The sequence below is a fragment of the Cydia splendana genome, chromosome 2 (genome assembly GCF_910591565.1).
Source record: "Cydia splendana chromosome 2, ilCydSple1.2, whole genome shotgun sequence".
In the NCBI taxonomy this organism is placed as follows: domain Eukaryota; kingdom Metazoa; phylum Arthropoda; class Insecta; order Lepidoptera; family Tortricidae; genus Cydia; species Cydia splendana.
This window is the reverse complement of record NC_085961.1, coordinates 8,834,607-8,859,541: the sequence shown is the minus strand read 5'-3', so window position 1 is coordinate 8,859,541 and position 24,935 is coordinate 8,834,607. Positions and strand designations below refer to the sequence as shown.

General features: G+C 34.7%; 1 protein-coding gene across 1 annotated transcript in view; it reads left to right on the top strand.

Annotated features, from left to right (window-relative positions):
* Window positions 1-21,388: 21,388 nt before the first annotated feature.
* LOC134803081 (lachesin-like) overlaps window positions 21,389-24,935 on the top strand; it is a 28,969-nt gene continuing 25,422 nt past the window's right edge. The window contains exon 1 of the mRNA XM_063775791.1: window positions 21,389-21,530. Coding sequence (XP_063631861.1) covers window positions 21,455-21,530 — 76 coding nt within the window. The 5' untranslated portion in view covers window positions 21,389-21,454. The remainder of the gene's footprint in view (window positions 21,531-24,935) is intronic.

Here is a 24,935-nt window from a genome sequence, read left to right as displayed (position 1 = left end):
AAGATAACGAAGATAACATAGAACATGAATAAAGGTATGTAGTTGTAACTATTCAATTTTAAATGTATTGTACAGACGTTCTATATGTATGCAGTCAAACGAACTTATCCGACAGCAGCAGACCTACTGAACCTATCTCTTTTAGAAACATGCCTGTTTGCACAGGACAAGTTATTAGGGCGTTTTGTAGCACATGTAAGTAATTACCAGAAGGGACACTCCGTGTATTAAGGGTCCGTCTATGCTAAACTTTCTGACGTATATCACTCTTGATATATGACAGAAGGTTCTTTAGTATGATGACAAAATTAAATCAGTATTTCAGAATTAACTCGGCTTTTTGCTTAACAAGCATTCAAATCTCGGCGTATTAAGTATGTTTAGCACTCATACTCAGTCCCTAACTACTGCGCTCGGAGGCTCAATATTTACGGGAGTTTATAAAGCTAATTTCTGCACAGAGTCCGAGCCGCGTTAAGGATGACTCACACTAGACTGGGCCGGGGCCGGGCCGGGGCCGGGCCGGAGCTTCTAGCGCTTCTTTATCTATGGAAAGCACTACGTGATCACCGATCAGCCGTCATAAAAAATGACATGTCGGACTCGGGCCCGGCCCGGTCTAGGGAGTCATACTTGTTGGTCTGACTGACTATAGCCGCATTTAATTTAAAAAGTATTTATGTGTATGAAATATTTCTTTGTAGAGTATACATATATGTGTAACTTACCTACGCGTTGTCCTACGTATGTCTAACAACTATCATTTTCATCAGCGAATTAGAATTTTTATTCAATTTTCTTCATGTTTTTTGAAGGGTCCTAAACCCCCCGTCTGTAAATCTCGACTCAGTGCTCGAGAGACGTATTAACATGTAAAGTGGTGTTTTTATCTACTCCAATTTTTAGGAGGTTCATCCTTAATGACATGATAAAATATGAATTTGCTCGAAATATGTAGGTGTTTTCGGCGCGATTTAGATTTTTTGCAGTCTTTTTACTGGAAAAGGTACCTACTATATTTACAGAACAGATGAATGAAGTTCAATATCAAAGGTTCTTTAGGTACCTATGTTAAATAAATAATATGAATGCTGATTACTTGTTATAAAACTGTATGTTTCTACATTTGTTAATCTTTCTTATTTTTAAACAATGGCATACTCATATAACTCGTGGTGATATTGGTGATGGTACCATTAGTGCGAACATAGTAAATGAATAAACATGAACACTTTTACTAATACAAATCAAGCCTAAAGCCACTTTTATTGATACAAATCAAGCGTTACTATTTTACTTCAGTAGATAGGTACCTACTCATTTTTCTTTTCCTACTTTGGCATCGGCAGTCAGCACTTAATTAAAACGGAGCTGCGAACTAGGTTGATCCGAATTCTTATCTCAGCAGAGTTCGCTTGGGTTTAAACTTTAAATGATTTAATAATATTGGCTAACAGATTAACTTCGGTCTAGAGCAAGAATTTTGAGTTTAATACACTTACTTATACAATCAATAATATACTTATTAAAATCAAGAAGATGGTACCTATAAAGTCGTTTTTATACAGATATCTACTAGGCAGCTCAATGTGGAAAACTCACAAACAAGACCGAAGTGATCCCATAAGTGTACCGCGAACAAAGTTTTGTGCGGTACACTAAAAATGAGTTAGATTAAGCAATAGCGTGATCATAATACTTAATGCCGGTTGCAGTGCGAAAATTTTATCGACTGACACGCGAAAAATTTGAATTGCGTATTTCGCAGGATTATTTTTTACAAATGTCATCTATTCTGTTCCACTACGCATGGCAGACGTGAACACTAAAATATTAAGAAACAAAAAATCTCTGTATATTTTTTTTCGCTGGAGCCGTACTCAAAATCAAGCCAACCGACATCTGAGTTTCGCGGTACCCTTATAAATCTAAACCAAGCAAAGTGCTTATAATAAAATTAGCTCGCGTGACTTATTCTTTTCAAATAGCTCCAGTGTTGGAGTAACCTGATAAAATGGCTCAGAAATAATATTTTTTCATAAACTCGGCCAATTTCTGTCACAGCCAAGGTGATGTGACACTATTTGAACCTCTATTCGTATTGTTAGGTCGAGGCCGTGCTACTTAGAACTGCAGTTTCCATCAAGACGGATAATTGGTTGATTAACTTGAATCGAAATTTACTTTTCTACAATTACCTCGAAGATATTTTGTAGTTAATATAAAAGTCTGTGACCTGATAAACCGCAGGCTGATTTCCTAATAAGGAAATAATAGTATGAAAGACACTGAATGGAGTAACCAGGCAAAGAAACATCTCATAGGTATGTACCTATGTAAGGCCTATTTGCTCCGAAACTAGTAAAGCCTGTGGGCCAAAGACGGAAATATAACGTAAATAATAGAATTTACACCACTCATAGAGGTAGGTAAATGAGAAACATAAAAAAAAGTTTTGCAAACTATATCGTGTTCTATATCAAATGAAAGGATGATCGTGAGAATGTCAAATACATATATATTTTTTATATTTTTTGATATAATAATATAAAACTTTCGCGAAACACCCACTCCGCGCTTGACGCGTTTTTAAATGTGAGTTAATTTTTATTTCAAATGGTAAGTACGAAATAAAACCTTGAATATTGTATCGGTTACCAACTTACCAGGCAACAGTCAACACGCCGTGATTCAATATTTACCGAAATGGTCCAATATTTGCAAATACCTGCAAGACGGAGTGCTGGCCTCTTGACAATAAATAACCAGGAAAAATGGTAAATATTGGAGCAATTGCAATCACTTTACATCTCGTACGATATTATGTTGATTTTGAATTTATTACCTACCTACCTATTAACTTTAAAATTAACATTCGGATGGCAACTGCAGCTGCATAACTTAGATAAGATACAGATAAAATTTATTTCACTGAAAAATATCAAAAAATTTAACAATCATAATATGCTTAAATAGTACTTAAAAATACTGTATACACGATGATTTTTAATTCATAGTTGGAAATGTTCAGTAGGTACTCAATTACCTTAATCTTTATTGGTTTTATAATTGGGCCGGGGGCGTTGGGCCGGACGTTGAAAGAAATATGTATAGGTACATATTTTCAAAGATAACCCTCGCGTGCGCGGTTTCAATAACTTTTATTCTTTTATCGAACCAATTAGAGAATTAAGACCTATATAGAAACAATCCACTTGATAAAATTAAATTAAACAAAGTTGATGTTTATAGGTACCTACTCGTAATTACGAGTAAGTAGTGTCAGTCATTTAATTTGTCAAAATTATGATAAATATGATTACTTAAAGCAGACCCAATTACACTAAAGGTCTAAATCAATTAGAGCCTACAAGAACTCTACTTAAATTAAAGGGTTCCTCCGCAATAACTGGAACACTTAGATACCAGGCCGGTATCTCGGTCACTAATGGTATTCTCAAGTCCCCATCCTGTTTCATGTAATAAGTGAGACAAGGATGGCGATCAAAATTATTTAAGTCCAGCTGCGAATCGTGAGTTGGTAATTAAAAGTAAGTTGCGGAAAAGGTTTGGATAATTTTATTTCAAGCACAGGACTGCAGATGGCATATTAAAAATGGCGTTTCAAATAAATACCCTACGGGCTTCCAGTCATTTGTTTCGTTTGAAAGTCATACACAGCGACCGTAGGTCCAATTATGCAGATAAATTGATACGGAATTTCGAGAATCATGTAGTGTCATAGTCATAACCAATGGATCATACTAGCAGTTGAATTAAAATGATGCTTATTTTTTCATTGTCTGTCACAGTGATCAATTTCTTACAAGTAGATTCATACTAATATGCAATATTAATATGAGAAACGAATTTTAAACAGTTAAGATTTAATTTTAAAATATTTAATTAAAGCAAAGAACTTGTTGGATCTTGTTCTTTGCTATGTATTTCCGTAAATTTGATTTCCTTTTTAGCTATTAAATAATGTAATGCGTCCATAGGCACTTCTCTCACAGGGTCTGCTTTGTTATTACTGTTATTAGCACATTTATGCATATTTACATTTTATCATAACAATACAACGCAATTTATTTTAAGCAAAATATAACCTTATTTACCTACTCGTTATCTTGCCTGACATCTTACTCAGTAGTCATTACAAAAGCGACCCTATGTCAGCCTGACATGAGGGTGAATTTCAAATGAAAATCATCACACGTGCTCGTTGAAACAAGGAACGATTGCGGAAATTGTAATTTTGTTGTTGATTTACTACCCAATTAACTGTACCTACGTTACAATTTTCATGCAAAGTACGTGGTAATTAGATGGGTGTTTATTTATAGTATAACAGCGCGAAGTTGCTTAGAACATATTAGAAATTAATGTTTATTGTTGAAACACTGCCACTGCCACAAATTCTAAATCAAAGTCGCTATGATGCTTACATTGTTTTTTATTTTATGACATTTAGCTAGTTTGTTAGTGCACGACACCTTGCACTTTGTGACTATGCGCTGAAACTTGGCACAGTTGATTCTTAGCTGGTCATGAGCAGATACAGACCGGGAGACCTCGAGAGCCACGTCTCATTTAGTGGGGGGGGGGGGGGGGGGAGGGGGGAAGTTCGACGCCGCCGCGCTTCACTTGGAGCAACATTTCTCTAAAACTGTGCCTATTAGGGCATGTGATATATCATTTTCGGATAAATTAAGGATGAGGAATTTTTTTTGCAACCAAAACAATGCACTTTCTAACAAAAAAAAAACATACAGTAGAAAAGACAAAAAAACGTATCTTGGATTTTTTCATAATTACCAATTTTTTTTAAAGTGTAGTAGGAATCTGAAAACAAAAAATATAGTTGTAAAGCTACACTTATTACGTTTAAGAAAATATATAGTTTATTATACAAAACTGTTGTTACATGGGAGATAAAAAATAATATTAAGCGTGGGCCAGAGTGATCTCAATACAAAATATTATTAATGTGGGAAAGTTACTTATAATTTGTTCTACAGGCGTTTATTTTTTTAGTTTTTCGTAAACGGTAGCCCACAGCAAAAAATATCTTTTACGTAAATAATCTGTTTCAGATTTCTTATAAAATAAGTGCTACTTTTTTCGCTAAGATCAATATTAAAAAAAATATTGAAGGGTGAAAATAAATACTAAGGTCCCCTTTTTTAGTCATTCGTAAATAACTCGTAAAGGATGGCCAATAGCAAAAAATATTTTAAGACATGAATAATTAGCATAAAATTTCCTACAAAAAAGGTTATTCTAACTTTTTCGCTAGGATCAATATTTAAAAAGGGGACCTTAGAATTTATTTTCTCTCTTTAATATCGTTTTTAATATTGATCCTAGCGAAAAAGTTTGAATGACCTTTATTGTAGGAAATTTTATGTAAATTATTCATGTACTAAAAAATTTTTTGCTATTGGCCATCGTTTACGAGTTATTTACGAATGACTAAAAAAGGTGACCTAAGTATTTATTTTCGCCCATCAATATTTTTTTTAATATTGATGGTAGCGAAAAACAGTAGTACTTATTTTATAAGAAATCTGAAACAGATTATTTACGTAAAAGATATTTTTTTGCTGTGGGCTACCGTTTACGAGTTATTTACGAAAAACAAGAAAAATAAACGATTGTAGAACAAATTATAAGTAACTTTCCCACATTCATAATATTTTGTATTGAGATCACTCTGACCCACGCTTAATATTATTTTTTATCTCCCATTTATCAACAGTTTTGTACTTATATTAAAATATATTATATTTTCTTAAACGTAATAAGCATAGCTTTACGACTGTATTTTTTGTTTTCAGATTCCTGCTACACTTTAAAAAAAAATTGGTAATTATGAAAAAATCAAAAATAAGTTTTTTAGTCTTTTCTACTTTATGCTTTTTTTTTTGTTAGAAAGTGCATTGTTTTTGTTCCAAAACTAGATTCCTCATCCTTAATTTATCCGATAATGATATATTACATGCCCTAATAGGTATAGTTTTAGAGAAATGTTGCTCCAAGTGAAGTGCGGCAGCGTCGAACTTTCCCCTCCCCCCCCACTAAATGAGACGTGGCTCTCGAGGTCTCCCGGTCTGTATCTGCTCAAGACCAGCTAAGAATCAACTGTGCCAAGTTTCAGCAGATAGTCTCAAAGTGCAAGGTCCCCATACAACGGTGTGCAGTATCAAACCAGATAATTTGGAATATATCAATATATGTTATTTTTGAGAATACGTTTATGGCGGTCAGTAAAATATAATCAGCGCGTGTCGATAGCTTAGTATAGATAAGAGCACGCGCTGATTCAGTTGAGATGTGATGTCAAGATAACAGGATGTATAAAACGCTTAGGTATGATTGAATAAATTAGTCTAAGATTACCAGTCAACGGTGTCTTTACTCAATCAACCCAGTTCCTCTAAAGTGGTGACCCCGACGTGATATTACGGCAGAGACAGTGGCTCGTGTGATATACGAAGGGTGGATTGTTAGGTTTGGTTGCCCACTGCGGATTACAACAGATCAAGGCCGCCAATTCGAATCTAGGACAATTGAGTGTCTGACGCAGTTTTTGGGCGTACCAATGGACAATGTTTCAAGGTGTGCAGCGGTACCTACATGCCAGTGTTCTAGCCAGAAGATTTTTGTTCATCCTGAACTAAGTCGCTGCTCGCACGTGTTTGTGAGGTGATATTCTCCGCCCGGGGTTGACCCCGCCGTACGAAGGTCCATACCCAGTAGTTTCGAGGTCTGACAAAGTTTTCTGCATCCAAAAATGCGGAAAGGAATCGTACGTGTATATACGTGTGACCGTCTTAAGCCCGCATTCTTGCTAGCCGGTCCAGAAGTTGATAACGCAGATACACCGCATGTGCGTACGTATGTCACGAAATCGCGCGTTCGGTGCGATTTCAGAATTAAATGGGGTCATGTCACCAGCTACATATTAATAAGTCTAATTGTTTTGGAACCACACTTGAAAATGCAAGCAAGCGCAATACGCGACACGCGCGAGTAAATTATTGTCCACGCAGCACGCGTCGAGATAACGTCGTGGAAGGAAGTTATAATCGTATCTTGTTCAGGACAGCTCCTGCGAAGTACTTGGTCGTCAACCCTATCGGTTGACTAAGGGGGGAGTACTATGGCGGTCAGCAAAATATAATCAGCGCGTGTCGATAGCTTAGTATAGATTAGAGCACGCGCTGATTCAGTAGAGATGTGATGTCAAGATAACAGGATGTATAAAACGCTTAGGTATGATTGAATAAATTAGTCTAAGATTACCAGTCAACGGTGTCTTTACTCAATCAACCCAGTTCCTCTAAAACGTTATTTAATGAACTAGTCAGTAGGAGAGCAACAAATATAGGGGAGACCGAGGAGAGTTGTGACATCGTCGATTTTTTGGAATCAATTAACTAGAAACTAGGTCGCAACAGTGTGCGTTTGTTAGCTCGTAACTTGAACTAACAAACGCGCGTTTGTTAAGCGTTCGCGCGTGTGCAAGTTTCTAGTTAATAGATTCCAATAAATCGACGATGTCACAACTCTCCTCTGTCACAACTCACCTCGGTCTCCCCTACCTACCTTCTTTTATGCCTGTATTAATTAAGCAGCGATTTCAAATACATATATACAGAAGATACAGAATAACTTAGATATTTTAGTCTAAAGTTAGTTGTGCTTTAATTCAGATATCCTTTTATATCAAAACGAGATCTAAATTACCTCAACTTCTTTGAAATTTAATATTTCTTACACAAACCCTGCCCAATGCTACTCCAAAGTAATTTCACTAATTAACTTTATATTACTGAATAGCTGTTTACTTGGGTGAAATTAAATAATTACAAAATCTAAGATGCTTAGTTTGTGTTTAAATTATTAGAAAACACGAAATGTAGGTAGATAAAACAAAAGATGTAAAAGAGTCTTAGACGAAATAATAAAAATCAATGATTTGTTTAACAAGATTTTTTTTGTTTATTTAGGTATGTAAGTACCTATCGTACTATATTTTGTTATACGAGAACTTAAATGAGTAAAAAAAAATACTTTAACAGTTATATTTTACTTCGATAAAGTGATGGAATTAATAAAGTTAAAATAGAATGCTGATAAGCATTCCGGTTGTGTCTTTTTGAGGAAATTACTATCGTCCGTGCCAAGTTTCATGGCGTGGGTCCAATACCTACATAGAGACTGGGCATTTGTCCTTTATATTCGATGCGAATTTAAGCCCGGCGTCAGTCGCAAAGCGTCCACAGAACAATTCCTACTGTTGCTATGGAATCTTCCATACTAAAAGTTATAATCGGTTCAAGGATGACTCACGCTAGACCGGCCCATGCCTGGGCCGAGCCGTCCGACATGTCATTTTCTATGACGGTTGACGTGGTGCTCCCGGCCCTAGCCCGGTCTAGCATGAGTCATACATTAAACGGTTTTCTAAAATTAAGTAATTATAAAATAACATATTTTCTAAGTCGTAAAAATAATTCAACTCAATGCTTCGAAAACAGACAAGTATAAACACGTTATTCATTAAAACTACACGTAACTCAATCATGCTTTCACGTTCTTCGATATTTCCGATATCCAAGTTACATTATAGATACTAAAACTTGAACCGGAGGTTATCTCTGAGTAACTCTGAGACTGCAAACGGTTGGCAATCAAGTCTTCCTGCAGTTCCCAATCAATAGGTAGGTACCAAGCTCAGAGCTGTCGTAATATTAAGTAAGTTAGATAAATCGTGAAATCATTTTGCATCGTTTTTCTTTACATATTCAAAGCAAACGCTTTTAAAAACTCTTTCGTATGAATTAAATGGTCGAGGAATTTAAATTAAAATAAAAGTACAACAATACATATAAAGATAACTGTTTTCATTGCTCTTGAGAAAAGTTGATTAGTTTGCATTTATTTATTAACATACTTATTTTTAGTTTACTGAATGTACATTGTATTTGTGTATTAGCATTCGATCGAGTTTATAACAAAAAGTATAAAAAATAGATATATTAATGAAGTCGTTATTGTTTAAAAAAAATTATCTTTCCTATCAACTGTCCAATTAAGTGCTATTTATTCAGATTTTGGGGACTTTCGCGCAAAAGTTACCTAAAGTAAACTAATAATGTTGAAACGGTTTCCAGGTTCGTGGGTTGAAAGGCGAGTTTCATAATTTGTGAAGTTAAGCGTAAGTTTATAAAAGACGCGGTCAATATTACAATTTTAAATTTATTCTATCCATCATGGTATTTTTTAAGGTTCATAAGGTTACATTAGACATTATTGTATAGTTTTTTGTCTTTGTGCACGCAGGTAATTCTTGACACATGAAGCTTTTTAAATATTCATAGTAATAGATGTCCATCCCACGCAAACAAGAGATTTCTAAGGGAAATAATTGTTGGGACTGACTTTAAAATAATTTTAATAAGTTAAATTGGATTTACTTAAATGCGTATGCTGGAGGTTAAGGTATGGGCTTTGTTATCTCAAAAACTTCATAAGATTCTCTTAGTAGGCTTGTGGCTTGCGGACGATCTACTATAAAACCAATAAAATGAGAACTATGAATTATGATATTTTTATTTATCGAGCATGTGCGCGTTTGCTAGTTATTCACTATGCCACTCGTCAAAACGATTAAACGATACATTCGTGTAAGAGTGAATCACTGTTCACACTATTGTGAATATTTAAGGTAACAAAAGCTCTTGCCTATTTTCAGTGTTTGCCAGCAACACACATGGCCGTATTTGTCCAGATATTCATGTTACTACTCGTTTTATAATATGCATAGGTACACAAATAATATAGCCATACCTAGTTTATGATATGCGTGAAAGGAATTTAGTAGTCTATGAAAATTTTAAATACCTGTGATATATCTGTTGGTGACCACAGATACCTATTTCAGACAGGCTCCTTTGACTGGGCGTAAGACAATCCTTCGGTATTCGGACGAATATGTACGTACGAGTAAACTTAACTTCAATTATCCAATTAATATATCGATAGAAAGATAAACAGATTTTTTCTTTACCTCAAATTACAAACGTTGGCACAAAAAATGTATTTCGAAACAAAGAATAAATTGTCTAATTTAGAAAAGTCAGCTCACGATAAAACCTTTAAGAAATGGGCACGTGAGCAAAACTGGCAGAAAAGGTATCGTGCGACGACGAAAATAACCATGAACCTTTTCCGGTATCGCAAAAAAATGGGCTGGTACATTTATTTTAACGGTACCTATACTTAAGACGATGTACATTTTCTCGATAATGTCTTGACATTACTGGCTATGTTACGGCTATATGGTCATATTGCTTGCAAAATTATGTATTCATGTAACTATGCAGCTTTCTTTTCGAAGGTTTGTCTACAATAAAATGTTACTATTATTGTTTAGGTAAGTATATTTTTCGCGAGAAGGTCTTACTCTGGACGTTCAATTGTTTTCAAAAACAATTTTAAACTATTTCTAACAACAAAGTATAAATTTTCTATAGAATTGAATATTTACATAAATATTTAAAAATGTCATAATGGCCCTTTTACACAAAACTCGTCGCCAAAAGGTTTTGGAGTCATTTTAGCATTGGAATAAAAACAAAACTTGTCCAACTATGAGAACTGTTGGAGAACTTCAGACGAATCCACTGAAATACATTTTATAACAACAAAAAAATACGTACCTAAATGAATAATGCATGTACAGAACCTATGCTAAAAAATAAACATACAGAGACCCAAACAATATCCTCTTTCATTTTGTCAGTAAAAAGGTTTTATTGTTTAAAACATTAAATTCACATCGAGCCCGGTTGTATCGTTCTGCGCCATAATTTTCAGACAAAGAATTTTTATTGCATTTATACCCACCTACTCTCGTTTACTAAACACAATTTTAAAGTCACACTTGGTTGTTTGAAATAAAAACGTGGCTTTTGTGTTACCTACGGACGTGTTTGTGCCAAATGTGGGTTAAAAATGGTGTTCTTTACTTTTAATGATTAATCAATTTCGTTACTTCACATTCAATATATCTTCCTGAAAGTTGTGTTTTTACTTTGTTGTATCATACTATTTTATGTATAGAGGTTATAGTTCATATGTAAAAACACTGTTTAACATCTGGAAGGATCATGTTGGTTAATTCTTTTCCTGAAAATATTTGAAGCAGACGTTATTTACAGCGGTATTAAGTTCAGAACCAAATAAAATAAACAAACCTGACTACGGCTCTTGTGTTATAATTAATAATTACTCACCATTAAATTAAATTTTTAATTTTGAGAAATAAAATCCAAGTCTAGACGGGCGGTATCAGATTTTTAAAGCTCATGAAGCTTTAGTTTTCATGCTTAAATGTTTAACGGCTTATCAAAAACTCTCGTAATTACGTGTAAAAATAATTATTAGTTATTGCTCTTGCTCCTATTCCTGTTTGTTTTTGTTGAATGATTATTTCTAGTAATATAAAATTACAAGACAATGATATATTATGGAAAGCCATCATTTATTAAACTAGTTCCAAATACGAAACCATAAACTAAAACTATAGTCTATTACCATAACCTAACAGTTTTATCCCGGAAACTTAGAAAATATATTGCTAATGCAGCAAAGATATTGCTGAGCTTCTTTACATAACTTCAATTTCCCGGGCACCTTATCCAAATTAACCAGTTAACCGCTGGTGGTTCGCGATAATTCAGTAGCCAATAGAACCAACCGCGTCCGTACCGCTCCTGTCCCGCGAGGCAGATAAAGGATAATATATATAGCGGTATTCGCACATCGCGTACGCATTGCGGTATTATGCAGAGAAACGCGCTTCTTTTCAGGGTACCGTGGAGATCCGATGCGAAAATATGTCAAGTATTTATGTAACAACTCAACAAAACCTATAGAACACCTTTTAAAAATATAGAAATTATTGAAATTAGATTAAGTACAATTTTTTAATTTTTTGTGCACAAATCCATTTTTTTATGAAAAGGTAAAACTATTGTTGCATAAATTAATTCCTTATCCCAGTGCTTATCCCTGATTTGTCGTTAAATGACAATTCATACTCAACTTTTTACTTCAACTTTTTAGAACAGTCAAAGCGATAGACATTATGGATAGAGTTAAGCCACGAAAAGTCTGCAGCGATTTTGATAGCCCTCGCAGTGCCAGTGTTATTTATACGTCATAATTTAATAGAAGTTTGACGTTTTAAATAATACTTGCACTGCGTGGGCTATCAAATCCGCTGCAGCCTTTTTTTGGTCTGACTCTACCTATGTTAGTGGCTATCTCTATGATTTTTGCCAGGAGGTGACGTCGCTCGCATGTAATGTCAAATACTTAAGTACTTTTTAGTTTTTCCGATTTATCACGACTCCGTTTTACGTTTTCTAATTGCTTAGGTATATCTATTTCCTCTGAATATTTTTTAATACCAACACAATACCGTAAACTTACGTAAACCCGCAAAAAAGATAAGAGAATAAATTAAAATTATTTTTGCTGACACTGATTTCACAATCAAGTCATTCAGATTAATCCTAAATTTACTTTTAATATACTTGTTAAATGTCACATTAAACTTAATAGGTAAAATATATATACGGAACCCATACTATACTACCCACGAATTCTTTAGGAACATAGCAGTTAAAAACTTCAGCGGTCGTTTGCAGAAATACCACGCTCATTCTAACCAAAGACTTTAGGTAGATATACATTCCGTGGAACTTTAAATTGCGTTTGCCATGGAAACGACTCTAAAAATCCACCGTTTGTTCCGCAAACAGGGCGATGAAAACCCAATATTTACGCTTACTGAATAAATCAGTCAATGTGGGCCAGTTATTCTTTTTTAACATTATAACGCAATAGGTCCCAAAAATGAAATAGAACTAAAGTAAATTATATAAAATAAACTATGGAACTAAGTACCTACAGTAGAAGGATAAATGTCATAAATATCCCTTGTTAGTTACAGGTACCTTATCATGTCATGATGTTTTCATACAAATATTTTGTACAATTATTAAAAAATACACAATTTTTTTAATCCATTTTATAAATAACTGGTTCTTGTCAGTAGTCTTGATAGCAATACTATATCTAATGAGCTGTGTAGCAATCGTTGAAGGGTATTTTTTTATAATGTCTAAAAACAGTCAAGAAAATTCTCTTAATAAAAAAGTCTTTATGCGGGCAATATAGAAAATAAATTGTTAGAATAGTTTGAAGGAAAACAAAGAGAAAAAAACTCATAGATATCTGTTTTCTTATTATTTTTATCTTGTTATAAAAATCTTACTTTATTTGATAACGGAATTGTAAGTATTTGCTGTCTTTATAGAAATGGATAAAAATACCTAAGTATTGCATTTTTTATTGGATGGTTTCCCTTAGTAAAAATGTAACATCATAAAATCATAATAATATGTATTTTCAGACAAAATTCTGTACTTGATAAATTGTTTATCGTTCAGTGTTCTATATTCGGAGTTCCGGGCAGAAACGAGGATAGCACATTAAGTCTGAAAAATTACGCAACAATTCGTAGGAAAACATGATTCGGTATTCTAACTATCATATCGGATCTTGTACTAAGTGAATTAGTTTTCGGTAAAGATGGATAACATGTTTATAATATCGACGTCGTTGTTTTGCCTGTATTCCTAATATGATTACTTAAATATATTTATTACGCAGTTACAAGAAATTAACGACACCTTACAATCGGTAAAACACAATTTCGTAAGTTCTTACGCAATTTTCCATTTCGATAAAATGCTGTTCACTTATTTCCGAAAAACGCCGTATCCATGGGTCCGCTAAACAGTGACGAAAACGCTTTCAGCGTAATATGTTTCCGCGGAGCTCAAACTTTTTGCTCCACACATTATTTGGTGCGCATTTTTCACTGGCAACCGGCAAACTTTTCACTGAGCTCCAAAGCATATCGTGATTTTTTAGTTCTCTGTGAATAGATAGAATGTGAGTGGATGCAAACTGCGTGAAAACTTGTAAAATGGTGCACGTTTTAGAACTGCGCTGGTCATTTATGTGTAGCAATGTGATTTGTTGGATTCATTTACTGTACCTACCTGTTATAAATAAGTGGGTACTTTTAGGGAAAACCGGGGTAATTTGCCCTGCTTTTTGAAGAACAGTACGCGTAGGCTGAAGTGCTCAATTATCTTAAATTAGGCAAGTTAGTGGGAATAAAGTGCTATGGACGACTCTCCACTGATACTCGTATCATCTTCTGACTTCGTGTAGCCCGTATTTGTATCAAATAGCTGCTCCCACCTCACTTCTTCTATTCTTGCGAGCCGCGCCAATATTTTGGAGAAGGTTAAATTCGGTCTCATAAAAAATATTGCACAAGTACCTACACAATTTCATTAATGATCATCTTTGTCTTTTATAGTAATATTAGACATATAATAATATGTAGCTATGTTTGTTTATTGAAGTTTGCGCTTATAAGTATTATGTTTTTATTAAATATTTGTTGTCTTGTTTCAGATTCATACACCTGAAGAAAAAATAATGGTAAGATTTACCCTGCAATTAATTCAAGTGACTAGCGTTAACTGTAGGTATATATATACTCACTCATTTTGCAACGCTGAATGTAGGTATGCGATGTTTTACTTAGTCAATAAACTATAAGAGCCTAGTTGTATCTCTAGTTGCTTGTGTAGAATTTTTCTAAGAATCGTGAACAACAAGTTCTTACATAGTTAAGTGATAATTTCAGAGAAAAATATTGCAATCCGCAATCGATCATCGGAGTAGACGTAAACGGTGTCTGGTGAACGATGATGACAGGTTACACACATTTTCTCTTCAAAATCTGTTATGTCACCAACTGATATCCTATCCTACATTATAAACAAATTATAAATGTCAAAATTTGTATAGCTAGAAGTTTTCATACTTGAACGTTTGTTTTATTCCGTAAAATGATGAAATTCAAGCTGCAGGTACAGGAGATGGTGTTAGTTTCACGACTTCAAAGCGGACAAGTTTGTTTAAAAATAGTTACTTTATACTTGGTTTAATATAGGCGGTTTTCTATCTTTTTCACTTTATTTTAACTTAACCCGATGTAAATTAGAATAAATATCATCGGATGAAGGCTAAAACAGGAGCAAAATTTAAACAAGGGACTCGTTAGACTCTCTTCTGTTACTCTCTTGCTATCCTAAAGTTCGTAACGTTCAGTTAAGTAAGGTAAACGTGTCATCTTGAAACTTAAGTCATTGTCAATAGAGGTGACAGCAAGGTGTCATCTATTGGGCATTAGCATGTCGAGCACTAGTACGTTTACCCAACGAACACATTAAATAAATAATGCTGTGAGCCTGCCGATGCCGACCCTTCTTTATTTAGTCCCGTTTTTGTAATCCACTTAGGATCCAACCGAAGTTCACGTCTCCTAACAAAATAAGAAGATATAGAATCCGTCCGCAAATCCTCAGATCAAAAAGCCATAAATAATAACCATCTCCAATTTTAACGCAAAATGTCGCCCGATCTAATCTTACAAACGCAATAAAATTAATGAAAACCCGGGCATTAGCATTCAGTATTCGTACGAAGCCCCTAATATTTGGAAAGTGTCCAATGCGGACAAGTCTTTGTACTGTGAAATATTTGCCTTGAGCGGTATTGAGTTTATTGTTTATTTTTGCCGATGTTTTCTTTAATGTGAACTGGTTATGGTCAGTGCCGGATTAAGATATTTTGATGCCCTAAGCATTTCTAGACCATGGTGCCCCCTCTCCGTAGTGTCATCGAGATTACATTGAATTTTTTGGTAAGTTGAGTGACGTTCATTGTCGCATTACAGCTGAGAATGGAAATCAGTCACATCATTTTATCACGAAAATTGACAGTGCTGCAGCAGTAACCTTACAACAGAGTAATGCTACTGCAGTCGCCACCCGAATGTCACCTTTATCATATCTTACAATGTTATTGTAAACGCGAGCGAAGCGAGCGCGAAAATTTTTCGATATAGAAAACGCAATTTGACAGACAGTTGTACATTTTTACTTTTAGTTCCAACCAGGCGCGAATCCAGGATTTCATACAGAGAAGGGATGGGACAGTTTTCTATCGGCCTAGCTTCGCATAGGGCACGATATTTAAGGGTTTCAGCGAGGTTGTTTTCATACAGAAAAGATGCAAGAAAGCAGAGCTTGGAATTGACCAAGTGAATGTGAAGTGTGAGCAAGGCAGAAGGCCCAGCTGCGAAAGAGGAAAGCTTAGATTTGGATCTACGCCCAAGTGTAATTACCTAAGGCAAATGATCAACTTTGCCATAAGGCAGAAGACCTCGCATAAGACCTTACGCCACACTGCATAAGAGTGGCTTGAAATCGAATCTAATGCATGTAATCACGACTCTTCTATTGCTCGCTCTTTGGCTTCACTCGAAAGCGCTACTTGATAGGATGCTTTTAGTTTTCGGCTTTCACGGGGCCCCTTAAATAACACTTTGACAGTTAGGTCTCAGGATCGCGGCTAAGGAGCCACTCGGCTTGGCTGACAAATCTGGCGTGCAAGAGAGCAAAATTCGCTATAAAATGCCCTATACCTAACCTATTTCGAAAAAAAAAGATTTTTTTCCATGACTTTAAGGGCCTCCGCGTAAGGTCAAATCGAGACGGGTTGTTAGTAAGCGTTGTCAATTACCGATTGTTTCCCAAAGAATTACGCGCCATTAGTTTTGCAAATTAGCTTTTGGACAGCTAAAAAAAATCGTGTGGTAAAAACGATGTCTGTCCCTAATTTTAAAATTTGTTCATCTTTTTCAACCTGGCATTTTGGTGCCCCCCCTGAACGTGGTGCCCTAAGCACGTGCTTGTTTTGCTTATTGGTTAATCCGGCACTGGTTACATTATGGTTTATGGTCATTCTAATTTTATTATACGTAAATTAGAATCAGGCCGGTATATGTTACAATTAGCTTCATGAATAATTTTTTTGAAAGATGGCAATCGAATCTACGAAGAACTAAGATTCAAATTTAATGTTTCATATAAGCATGATATCTATTGTACGCTAGAAACTTAAAAATTGCAATAATAAATGTGGGGCGCGTACCACGAGTGAAAACGCTCCATACAAAATGCGAGCGTGATGTATTGTGACGTCACCTCTCTATCTATCGGTTGCGCCAAAATGTAGGCAAAAGAATCATGAATTCGTTTCACTAAATAGTTGTCATAAATTTTTTTTCTCACTATATCATAAATAATCTGTTTAAAATGTTTAATATTAGGGCGATAAAAATGATGTAAAAAATTACGTTTTAAGTTTAGTTAATTCGAATATATAAACATTTTACTAAAACTTTCGGATTACATATTTCTAGATTAATTGCGTGTGGTTGAACGTGATTATGAAACAAAAATGGAAAAATATTTAGATTTTTTGTTTGGTTAGGTTAGCTGTAATATTTATTTTAACTATAGTTCTGTTGAGGTACGGCAGATCATCGACTGTTTTTACACAGACGGAGTCGCGGACTAGAGAGGCTAGTTGTACCATGTGTACCTAGCTAAGTACATACATACCTGCATCAACCTACATAAATATATAATTATTGAATATCTGTATGACCTTTTATAACCTGTAATATATTTATGTATTATTCATCCCGATAATAACATTTGATATTTTTAATAAAAAAAAGTAAAGTTCTGTTATAATTGTCTAATTAATTAAGCTAATGAAAGTCAAGTGCATTTGACAGGTAACGCCGTCTGAATAACAACTTTCATGTAGAATCTACACGAAAAATAGACAAAAGATTAGCTACATCCATTAATTATCAGGAGAAATTCCAATTTGCCTGGAATTAAGATGAAATTACGTATCAAGACGGTGATTTTGTTTTCTCGGACTAATGAAGACTTAAATCACCTTGAAGGCGTTGATAAAAGTGAATCTCTAGTGTAATTGAGGGTCAAAGGGCCTATTCAACTCGAGAAAGTTGACTAAAACCAGACTAGGGCTGATTAAGACGGCGCGCGAACTCGCATGCGATTTTAGTTACATTGCGGACTGTTGGTTACGTCCAATTCATCCGACCGATCAAAAACCGCAATGTAATGAAACATACATGCGAGTTCTCGCATCGTATATATGAGCCCTAAGAAACCCATGTGGCTATCCTGTCGCTACTTTTTATAAGTGGCGATGACAACGGAAGTCTACTTGTCAACTAATAATATGTCATCGTCATTTTAAATAATTGGCATATCTTTACAAAATTACAGTAACCAATTACTGCAAAGTGCTGCCAACAACGTCTGCCTATTACAACAGTATCAAGCTACTAAGGTGAAAGTGCAGTGTTTGCGTGCAAAAATTGAAATCAAAGGTATTAAGTACAGTATTCAGAATCTTTCACAGATAAAATCATTACATTTATTCTAAAACGTTTGCTGCGGTGACTGCGAGTAGGTAAATGTAATTCAAATACAACTGAATGAAGATGCACGAGCTTTCAAAACCGTTCCACAAAAAGCAACTAAGAACACGACGAATTGCAAAGTACAAAGTTTGAGATTAGTTTACCTTCAAGTTGATAGTATGTAGGAGTTCCGATTAAATTTACTTGTTTTTAAACTTACTCCGACTATCTTTTCACTGCTGCTGAAATGGACACTGAAGAAATGTTTCCTTTTAGCCACGTCAGGGGAATAGATACTTTGAGAGTTTGCGATGAATCTTTTTCAACGGTTCGCGCAATTTGTGGGGATTTCAAAATACAAAAGCCCTTTTTAAGTTATTAATATTTGACTCATTTTTGTATAACATTATTTGGAGCTTAATATAAGTTTTATACATGCATACATAGATACATATAATCACGCCTATTTTTCGGAGGGGTAGGCAGAGACCACGGATTTCCACTTGCTACGATCCTGACATACCTCTTTCGCTTCCTTCACTAATAAGTTTTATATTACACAAATGCGTCTAATATATTGATGTTATTAACTTGCGCCTCACATAATTTTCGAAAAATGCGGGAGGATCTAAATGTAATCCTGTCTATTTATTATATTTAAATGTATATTGTCATTAAGTGAAACTATAACAATCGATTATAGAATTCTAGCTAAAAATTCACAATTCGGGGCTAACTACTAGACGCGACATGAACCCCTTGATTCCATATAAATCCCCGTCTACCATATTTGTTTTATTTTATTTTCTTTATTGGGGAAGAAACAGATACTACAAAAAGGCAGATAATACAATAAAGAGGATATCGGTTTCCTCTGGTTCTGGTTTTCAAGTCCCACTAAGATTTATAACCTAAGAATATTTAAGTGGCATTGTCATCGGATTGAGGAATAACATGTGTGGTAGAATAGATACTAAACAAATATTGGTATGAACACTGACGATAATTATAGTAATTACATTGCAACGTAATACATAAATAAACACATTCAAACTAGACGTTCACGTATCTATACGTAAAATCGAGTCGTTACGCGCGTGTCGCAACCCATTAATTCCTGAACAAACCTTGGTGCATCGCGCCATAAATACTCACCAGTCATCCGGGCCATTGTCGCACACGGTGTGGCTCCGCGCATTAGTGGTCAATTATTACATGTTGGAATGGAACGTCGGTGAACACGGGGATGCCACGCTGAAGTGATTCGTTAATGCAGTGGAAATGATTGATTGAAAATCGGCGGTTTATTGTGTACTATAACATGATAATGTTTTGTACACTTCAAAAGTTGCCGAACACACACGCGGGACACACAAAAGGTTTCAGTTTATTAATTGACATTTTCTACCTGCCGTTGTGTTTCTGGTGCAGCGTTGGAACAGTGGAAAGTGGGCGATACTACTTCAATGCTGGCTACAGTCACAATCAGAATGTAACCTTTACGCGATCAAGTTTTATGTCATGCACAAAACAACACAACACAACCCACAGGCCTTCTTGAGCTTACTGTGGAGCTGAGTCAATTGGTTTAAGAACGTCCAATATTTTTTTTATTTTATGAGTACGATGTTTTTACGTAGGAATGAGTAAATATGTACGATATGGGTATGTATAATATCTAAATATAAATATGGCTCTAGGTAATGTTTACTGCATCTATGCATTTCGGAATAAAGCTCTTATGCTCTTTAATCTCTAAAACCGCTCCTAACACTATTTCCATGAAAATTGGCGTGGTAGTAGCACTCTAGCCACCTTACTAAGCTATCTCAGTCCGCATTACACTAATGTGGATTTATGTTTGCCGTGGGCACAGCTCCACAGCATCGCAAGTTTCTAAGTATAATATTTTAGAGATCCCTGGACACAATTTCAAGGCGTCCTACATATTTAGGTCACAAGTTTAAGGTATCGGATATTGGTTGGATAGCAGGTATCGTGGTATTACTTTTAAGGCTAGCACCTGGGTTGTGTTGTCGATAAATTCTTGCTGCAATAAAGGTATCTGTAGTAAAGCTTCAACTATACCTATTTCATACAACTTGATCATACTTTTTTTTTAATTCATGACTCATGACTTTCAAAAATCCTTGATTCGATATCGATATGCATGCTCAATATGGCATCCAGTAATTGCTTGCCGTGTTTCATCTCTCATACGTGTCCATTTTTAAATCAAGTTAGCTGCTCTATCTGAAATTTTAGTCCGCTGGTGGCAAGGGAAGTTCGAATTTATTTTTAAAGTGGTAGAAGCGATTACGATACCAAGTGAAAATGCCATATTACCTACTTGTATATTTACTGATTGGAATTGGAACTAGGGTGAAATACAAAAAGTTTCGGATACTGATTGTGCCTTGTTTAGATTTCATTTTTAAATCTCCTCTTTAGGTGTAAGATATTATATAAACGTTTCTTCAATAACAGTGATTTTAATGCCCCATTGACCCATTTTAGAATATAAGAAGATGTATAATATGATATAGATAATTTATTAGTGTTTATAATGCGAGATGTTTCAAGTTTCACGAGTTACTGATATCAATTAGGAACTTTAGCCTTACCACGACTGCCTTACCAGTGACAAACTGAGATATTCGCTAACGTCTGCGTAACTTACTTTCTATACATCTCGCTCACACTAATAATATGCCAGTACGATCGAAATACATAGAAAGTTAGTCCACTGCTGAACATTATGCCCCTTTCTTGGATTTCCATGTTGTTCTACATATATGCGGCGGTTCTATGTAAAGTCGGCCCTGCCGTCTTTCTAATGCCGGTTCCTGGTTTTCCGTCACTTAAGCTTCCCAGTCGAGGTCTCCAGATAAACACGTTTTAACTGGTTTGTCTTCTTTCCAGGATCAAAACCGGTTAGACAGATGAAGTCTATGGCCCCTCAGTGTTGGGGCTGACACCATGACGCCGGCTGGGCTCCTGGTCTTCAGCTCGTTGCTTACGAGGACGCTCTGTGTCATCGCGCCGCAGATACCAGGTAATGTGCACATTGACTATTTTTTATAGTGGTAAACTATCACATTTTTATGGGGATATATTATTTCACGCTACGCCATTTACAAAAAATCCGATAAAAAAAGAGACAAAGTTCATATTACAAACCAAAGTAATGGCATAATTAGAGCCGCTGAAAGTTGAAATGGTAGATCCATTTGCTCTATATAGGAATTTGCAAAACGGGGCAGTAAGTCGCTGCAGAACATAAATTTGTATTTAAGTCTAAAGTTGATTCGAAATGGTTCTTTTATTACAACTTGGCTGTTTTAACTTTGATTTTAGTTTAGTCTTCAAATAAAATAATATAGGTACATTTTTTCCTAGATCCTAGATAAAACGTATCTTTACATAGGTACTTCTCCATGCATTTGGTATAAAATCCCAATCCCATATCTTTGATCGTCTAAAGTTAAAATCCTAGCAACAAGCCATATATTAGATTGTTATCCAGTCTTATTTCTGGCAGACGGTGACATGGAGGCCGATTATTAATTGGCAATTTGTTACGGTTTGGCCTTGTGTTGATAAACACACACTTGACAATAGTTCACGCTGCAATTGGTGTGAGCGAAATGCTTTAGAAGTTGTTTTAGGTACTTATTAGACATCTCGCTCGCGCTTATTGCACTGTAAAACGTGTCAATAAAAGATCATTACAAAACCACAACAAATTGATAAATCAGAATAGACATCTCGTTCTCTAAAGTGTCATTCTATGGAACTTGTTAACATGTTGTTAACTATATAAACAAACCGCCATATTGAAATTGTCTCTGAATGATGAATTTACTAGTGACTTTTGTTTACATAGTTAGCAAGTTCCATAGAATGACACTTTACGTTTTATTAGACAGGCATCCGGTTTTTCATCCAATAGCGCAGTATTTATTACTCCGTCCGTTTCACTTACTAGCCTTAACATTTCACATTTTATTAACTCTCAAGTGAAGTAGCTTACAGTACACCCTTGCGGATGATGTATCGTGTTATCATGTATCATAACACGGGCTAGAGCACAGGTACCCCTTACCTACCTACATCTGATAAATAGTCGAAAGGACCTACTCGTTTATTAAATATAACGCTACTAATTCGTTATAGAAAAACTTTTAATAAGTACGTTGGTACCCATAAATTACGTCCGCTAAAATGTTATTATATGGGTACCTATAATAATAATGCTGAGTTGCGTTTATTATCATATCGATATTGGTTGATGCAACTGACGACCCTTACTCTAAATTGTGTATCTAACTAACAGAATACATAGTTACAGTTTATTAGTATATCGTTAATTATAATTAACCTCTGTCATAGCAATGCGTATCAAAACTGTGTTAAATTTGTGATACCTAACTAACAATATAAAGAACCTTGAACATAATATTTAGGCAGGTAAGCACTAACGTAAAAAGTTGCAGTTTGGCAGTTGATTTAGTTAGATAAAACAATTTACAACAATACTACTTATTTCTGACTTTCTTTGTATGTTAGATGCAAGTTTATATATTATTACAGTTATTACACAACGGGTTTATGTATTATTTTATTTATTTATTAAAATAAAAGGTTACAATTATTTGTTACAACAGCGGTTCACAAAGTATAATTTAATTTGACTGCAGAGAGTGCGGAGTCAGGTGGTCTCTCTAATTTCTACTTGTATATGATGTAGTGCATAATTATTTTCCAACGTATTTTCACGGAAATGTACGAACGTGTTTTGCTATTTCAGTCAGTCTCGGTACAAAAAGTACTGACATTGACTGAACTAGCATGACAAATACGACCGTTTCCGAGAAAATACATGGAAAACAGTTATGCACTACATTTGTATAATATTATGACATTTATAATTTGAGTAAGGTATGACATGAATGAAAACTCAATAGAAAAATAAACCCTCTATACCTAGAGTATCCAAGAGATACTTTTACAAGCAGTTTTTAAATCTATTTTTTTGGGCTATTGTAATATGTCCGCAAGCAATGTATTTAGTAGTATAGTAAAACACTTCATTGCACAACAAACAAACATAAAACAGGAAAAAACACATCATTAGTATAAACGCGAACTTATTCCTTTCAGGGAGCTCTTCAAGTTAACCTTTGAGCAATTGAAGAAGAATGGAGACGGTCGACATCCAAACTATACAAAACGGCATTAAAAAGAAAATATTAAAATTCCTAAAAGACAGGTATACCAATAACCTACAATATCTACTTGTACAATGTATTCAGTAAATATTAGGGTAAACGTTTCTTAATTGTCCTATCTCCGTTATAATTAATAATTATACACTCTGGGTAAGTACTTCATTTATTATTTGTCAGCGGTCAGTGCCCGCTATGTTTCACTAGACCCTTGATAACATAAATTTAAGTTTCCCACTGGTAAAATTTTACAAATTTTAAATAATTTTCTATAGTCAGTTTTGCAACTATGTTTTTATTTTTATTAACTAGGAGTTTTAGAAAACGGATTTGTAGCATTTCTAATTTACAAATGGGTTACCCACAGTACAAATATAAATAGACACATAAAACTTTGTCGATTAAATATCTCTTTAATCGACTAACTTTTCTTTTATATCCCTTGGATATTTAGTACTTTAATCCAAGATAAACTTACACGTATTACTACTTTAAGTTTACCCATTTTAAAGCAACAGCGAAGTTTAAAAGGAAACCGTTAGTTTTCAAACCGTGCATCCTGTAAATTTAACTTTACGGAGAATGATGGCGTGAAGCCAAATGTAGTCTGGAATAAATTGGCTCCGATTAATTAAAACCTACACTGAACGATATAAATTTCGACGATTTCTGACACTTTTCGATTTGCGCTGTAAAAATTATTTCTGTTGAAGTATACTTTAAATTTTTTATGGGATTAACTCTTAGAGAAAAGTACTTTACATAATCTTCCGGTAGAGAAGCTACGATGTTCTCAATACAAGTAAAATATAATTAAATTAAATACGTCATTTCAATTAACCCTTATAAATGTCGTCTGCCCATCTGTCAATTATCGGTTTCATGATAATTGACAGATAGGCAGACGATATTGCGACTTGGGATATTCTAAGTAACACAATTGCTGCTTATGTCCATCCTTTTTATTCTAAAATTGTATAATAGAATTATTATTCAAACTTGCTGGTTTACTCGAAACTATTCAAATTAGAATTGATTTGGGATTGTGTAAATAAAAGAACGGATAACTACCGGGGAACCTATTAGTTTTACAATATAATTTTAAAACCAAATTTCTCAGTTTCGTGTCTAAAATCGTAATATTATTTTAACCCACTAAAATATCATTCAGGTCGTCAGTAAAGCCTTTCCATTAATTGGGAAAGCTCTTGTCTCGGCGAATCATATTGTCT